The sequence below is a fragment of the Etheostoma cragini genome, chromosome 16 (genome assembly GCF_013103735.1).
Source record: "Etheostoma cragini isolate CJK2018 chromosome 16, CSU_Ecrag_1.0, whole genome shotgun sequence".
Lineage (NCBI taxonomy): Eukaryota > Metazoa > Chordata > Actinopteri > Perciformes > Percidae > Etheostoma > Etheostoma cragini.
In genome coordinates, this window is record NC_048422.1 from 24,960,319 (window position 1) to 24,965,794 (window position 5,476).

The 5,476-nt window shown below is 43.1% G+C and overlaps 1 protein-coding gene across 2 annotated transcripts in view; it reads left to right on the top strand.

Moving 5' to 3' along the window:
- Window positions 1-5,476, top strand: part of LOC117958935 (FSD1-like protein) — a 24,694-nt gene that overhangs the window by 7,929 nt on the left and 11,289 nt on the right. For both annotated transcript variants that reach the window (XM_034895706.1, XM_034895707.1), the window contains exons 2-7: window positions 415-510; window positions 1,069-1,200; window positions 1,415-1,516; window positions 1,829-1,851; window positions 2,073-2,194; window positions 2,293-2,526. In XM_034895706.1, coding sequence (XP_034751597.1) covers window positions 415-510; window positions 1,069-1,200; window positions 1,415-1,516; window positions 1,829-1,851; window positions 2,073-2,194; window positions 2,293-2,526 — 709 coding nt within the window. The remainder of the gene's footprint in view (window positions 1-414; window positions 511-1,068; window positions 1,201-1,414; window positions 1,517-1,828; window positions 1,852-2,072; window positions 2,195-2,292; window positions 2,527-5,476) is intronic.

Below are 5,476 nucleotides of genomic sequence, written 5' to 3' on the forward strand. Positions count from 1 at the left end.
CTAAAATAACTATAAAATATATAACACACACTGTTGTCCAAACCCACAAAATCAACAGACAGAGACGCCATCTTGGAACTTTGTGATCAATACTGTATGGTGATGTCACCAAGTGGTGTCTTATTTCATAGGGGTATGTTTTCACCCCTTACCCCTACCCCTTGGTTTCAAGGGCCAAGGGGTAGGGGTAAGGGCCAAGGGGTAGGGGTAAGACGGGGAAATGGGATTCAGCCTTACTCTAACCCGAACCCTGTTACACCCTGTTATGTAACCCTATGTTATGTAATAGGGTTCGGTTACATAACATAGGGTCAGGGTTACCTTAAAACTATTACACTGTAAAAATACTGCATGTAAAAATACATTTAAAATACTGTAAAATGTGGTATTAAAGATAATTTGTTTCTGAAACAGGAAGCTCTGTGCCGGATCATCAGCACATTGGCCAATAAGAACGAAGAGCTCCAAACCTTCCTAGAAACAGTCGACAACACACTGTCGGGACTGCAGGTCAGCAGCCGATTGGCTGAGAGGGTTATACAGTAGGGATGGGCTTAGAGTTAAGGGCGGGGCATATCCAGAATGGACAGCACTTATGTGAACTGTAAAAAACCAATCACCAGCGAGCTACACAGGGCTACTCCTTTTACTGTTAAATTACTACATTATATTATACCATTAATATAATAACATTATGTTATAACTTTATAACCCTAATCGCAGGATTTACCCTTTACAGTGTAAAACTAACCAACTACATGTGTACTCCAACATGTGTACAACTACATGTGTAGTCCCACATGTTTGCTACAACTTGTGTACTCCTACATGTTTGCTCCTACATGTTTACTTTTACATGTGTACTACTACATGTTTGCTCCTACATGTATGGTCCTACATGTGTACAACTACATGTGTACTCCCACATGTTTGCTCCTACATGTGTACTACTACATGTGTGGTCCTACAAATGTGGTCCTACATGTGTACTTTTACATTTGTACTAATACTATTGCCCATAACCTTAACCCTACTTGACAAGTCTAACAACTTTGTCCGTCCAATCAGGAGGAGTCGTGTTTGGTGATGTCAGAGCTGGAGGCGGAGCTCGAGCAGCTAAGCTCCGCCCTGGAAGAGGCGGGGGCGGGGCTTCGTGACGTCATTACTGAGGAGAAGCAGAGAAAAGAGGCGGAGCTTCAGGTTTTTAGCCCTGTTTCATTAAATAGTTCATTCTTATTTCCTCTAAAGTCTTGTCATCATTTTCTAATATGAAAATAATCCGTGATTATTATCACTGCTAACCCTGTCAACTTGTTTCCTAATCCAACGTATTGACTCACCTCTCCTTATTCTCTCCTTCCGTAATATCTTTAATATAATAATCTTTAATTATATCTTCTGTGATATTTTACAGAAGCAGCTGTCCGAGGGAAAGTCTGCAATTTTGTCGTGTGAAGAACTGCTTGAGTTCGCCAATCAGACCCTGACAATTACCAACGAAGAAGAGTTCCTGAAGGTATGATGGGAGGATGAAAACCTTAAATCATCATCATTTAATTGATCATCATTTAAATGTCCGGGTGAATACTGGCTTCTGATTGGCTGCAGGGAGCCATCAGGTCGGGGAGGTCTTCCCGGGTGTAATATAAATTATTATATTATTCTTTATTATAAGGAACTTACAATAAATTAAGTTATGATATTATTTTCTTACTTATTATAATTCTATATCTTACCTATAAACTTCAGACAGAAAATACACTCATGAATCATGTTTTTATTTTAAAAATAATTTAAATATTTAAAGTTTCTGTTATTTTTTTTTCAGGCTGCAAAACAAATCAAAGAAAGGTTAGTCTTATGATTTAATATATTGATATTTAAATGTAATTCATACATAATTATCAATAATTATCTTTAGTTTTTAAGTTTGTTTCCTTTCATGTTTTATTATTTTAATATTTAACATTTTATATTAATATATAATATTTATTCTTGATATAAAAGGAGAAGTACATTTTTCACTTTGTATTAATTTATTTCCTGTTTGTTATTTTTGTTTAATTTGCCAGGGTAACCATGGCTCCGGCGTTCCGGCTGACGACCCGTCCCAGGGTCTCGGAGAACATGTCTCGGTTCACCGTGGACTTCAGCGCCGAGAGGGCGGGGCTTCAGCGAATTCACTTCCTGTCGGGTGGGCCTGCTCGTTGTTTAGTCTTTGATCTTTGTCACTTTATTATTATTATAAATATATATATTTATATTTATTGTTTGTTGTTTTTGTTGTTCCAGTTCCCGGAGCTCCAGAGATTGACTTCTCCGGCTGCGTTGTCCGTGACAACACTGTCAGGGTTGCCTGGCAACCGGCAAGCGAGGCCGACGGCGAGGGGGAGGGCGTCGTCGGACGAATCGAACGCTACGAGCTTCAATACCGGAAATCCAACCGGGACAGCTCGCTGAGAGCTGCAGGGGAGGCATGCTGGGAAAAGATCACCGACATCAGAGACACACACGTCACAATCTTAGGTCAGGGGTCAGGGGTCAGAAGTCCGGGGTCAGAGGGCACGTCTGCTTCTTCTCTTTATCTGTGTGGAATTCCGAGCTGAATGTGAAATCCAAAGCTTTTGATAAGTGGTAGAGCGGTTGGTGGTTCGATCACCGGCCCTGCAGGCAGGTGTCCTTGGGCAAGACACTGAAGCCTGAGTTTCCCCGGTGCCCCATCGGAGGGTAGATGTATGTGTGTGTGTGTGTATCTATCAGATGAGCAGGTGTGTAGATGTGTGTGTGTGTGTGTGTGTGTATCAGATGAGCAGGTGTGTAGATGTGTGTGCATCAGATGAGCAGGTGTGTAGATGTGTGTGTGTGTGTGTGTGTGTATCTGATGAGCAGATGTGTAGATGTGTGTGTGTGTGTGTGTGTATCAGATGAGCAGGTGTGTAGATGTGTGTGTGTGTGTGTGTATCAGATGAGCAGGTGTGTAGATGTGTGTGTGTGTGTATCAGATGAGCATGTGTGTTTGTATCAGATAAGCAAGTGTGTAGATGTGTGTGTGTGTGTGTGTGTGTATCAGATGAGCAGGTGTGTAGATATCTATAAAAACAGTCCATTTACATTTTGACTTCAGCAATTTACGTTACACATGAACTGCATTTTTAAGAAATTACTGGGTAAATGAATTGATTTTATTCTGAATGAATTGATTTTATTCTAAATGAATTGATTTTATTCTGAATTAATGATTTTATTCTGGCCTCAATGGCCATTGTTTAGCATTTGTTAAGGTTAATTAGGAAAAACTTTGACGTTGAACGCTACATCGATCCATTCATCGCCTTCCCCTCATCCGGGTGGTGTCGTGGGGGCAGCGCCTCCAACAGGGGACCCCAAACTTCCCTTTCCCGGGCCACATTAACCAGCTTTGACTGGGGGTCCCGAGGTGTTTCCAGGCCAGGGTGGAGATCTGGGTCGGCCCAGAGCCCAGGAGGCATCCTTACCAGATGCTGAACCTCCTCCCTAGGGAGGCACCCAGGGGTCATCCTCCCCGGTTCCCTCCAGGATCTTTGTGAGAGTGAAGATCCGATCCGTTGTTCCACGGCCAGGACAGAATCCGTATTGTTCCTCTTCAATCCGAGGTTCGACTATCTGCCGAACCCTCCTCTCCAGCACCTCGGAGTAGACTTTACCGGGGATGCTGAGAAATAAATACCCCTGTTATCGCCACACACCCTCTTGTCACCCTTTTCGTAGAGGGGAACCAACACCCCAGTCTGCCCACTCCCTGGGCATTCTCCCAAACTTCCACACAATGTTGAAGAGGCGTGTCATCCATGACGATATCACCAAACCAGAGCTTTCAGCATTACCGGTGATTTATTTTATTGCCGGGGCTTTGCCACTGCAACGTTGTTTGACTGCCTCAGAGACCTCCACCAGCTTCCAGCTCTGCCTCTACCGTAGAGGGTATGTTGGTTGGATTCAGGAGTTCATAAAACACCACCTTGGTCCTGGCCGAAAGTCCTTCTCCGTGTCTTCTCCGAAGTTTTTTCACAACCGCTGCTTTTCCTCTTTCATGGCATGAGCCCTTCTGCAGGCCAGGAAATTCTCTGTCTTATGATCCATTCGGTGTCTCTTCAAACCCCTGAGGCAACGTGAAGATGAGACGGTCCATCCTGCTGTTGAAAAGTCCTCTGCTCTGGCAGCAGATGAAACTGAAGAACTTTCATTGACATCACGGATTTGATGGCCCTTATATGTGATATTATTATTATTGTTAATATTTTTTAATATTATTGTTATTATTAATATTATTAATGCCGGGTCTTTTCATAAAGAGCAGGTCTAGACCGGACTCCGGGATGTTATTTATCTCCCAGGTCTTTCCATAAAAGGCAGGTCTAGACCGGACTCTGGGATGTTATTTATCTCCCAGGTCTTTCCATAAAGAGCAGGTCTAGACGGGACTCTTGGATGTTATTTATCTCCCAGGGGTTCCATAAAGAGCAGGTCTAGAACGGACTCTGGCATGTTATTTATCTCCCAGTAACATGCATTAATGGAATGAGGTTGCATACAGATGAAGAGAAGGAGGAAGAGAGAAGTGCTCAGTGCATCATGGGAAGTCCCCTGGCAGTCTAGGCCTATAGCATCCTAACTAAGGGATGGTTAAGGACTCTCCTGAGCCAGCCCTAACTATAGGCCTAATCAAAGAGGAAAGTCTTAAGCCTACTCTTAAATATGGAGACGGTGTCTGCCTCCCGAACCCAAACCTGAACCTGGTTCCACAGGAGAGGAGCCTGATAGCTGATTGCTCTGGTCCCTGGACCCAAACTGGAACCTGGTTCCACAGGAGAAGAGCCTGATAGCTGAATGCTCTGGCTCCCGTTGTACTTTTAGAGACTCTAGGAAACACAAGTAACCCTGCATTCTGGGAGCGTAGTGCTCTTGTAGGGTTGTAAGGTACTATGAGCTCTTTAAGATAAGATGGTGCCTGACCGTGAAGAGCTTTGTAGGTTAGGAGAACGATTTTAAATTCTATTCTGGATTTAACAGGAAGCCAATGCAGAGAAGCTAAAACAGGATAGATGTGATCTCTTTTCCTGGTTCCTGTCGAACCCGGCCTGCAGCATTCGGGATCAGCTGAAGAGTCTTTATGGACTTTTTTGAGAAGCCTGATAACAAAGAATTGCAGTAATCCAGCCTAGAAGGAACAAATGCATGGACTAGTTTTTCTGCATCATTTTTTAGACAGGATATTCCTGATTTTTGCAATATTACATAGATATAACTGATGTATATATACTGGTATAACAGTGATAATACTCTCTCCTTTCTGGTTACTCATTGAGTTGTTGCCTAGCGTCTTCATACATAACATTTGCAGTACTATCAAAGAGGACACAATAAGCTGAAGCTGCCCCCCCCATGGATGGATGGACAATAAGCTGAAGCTGCCCCCCTCATGGATGGATGGACAATA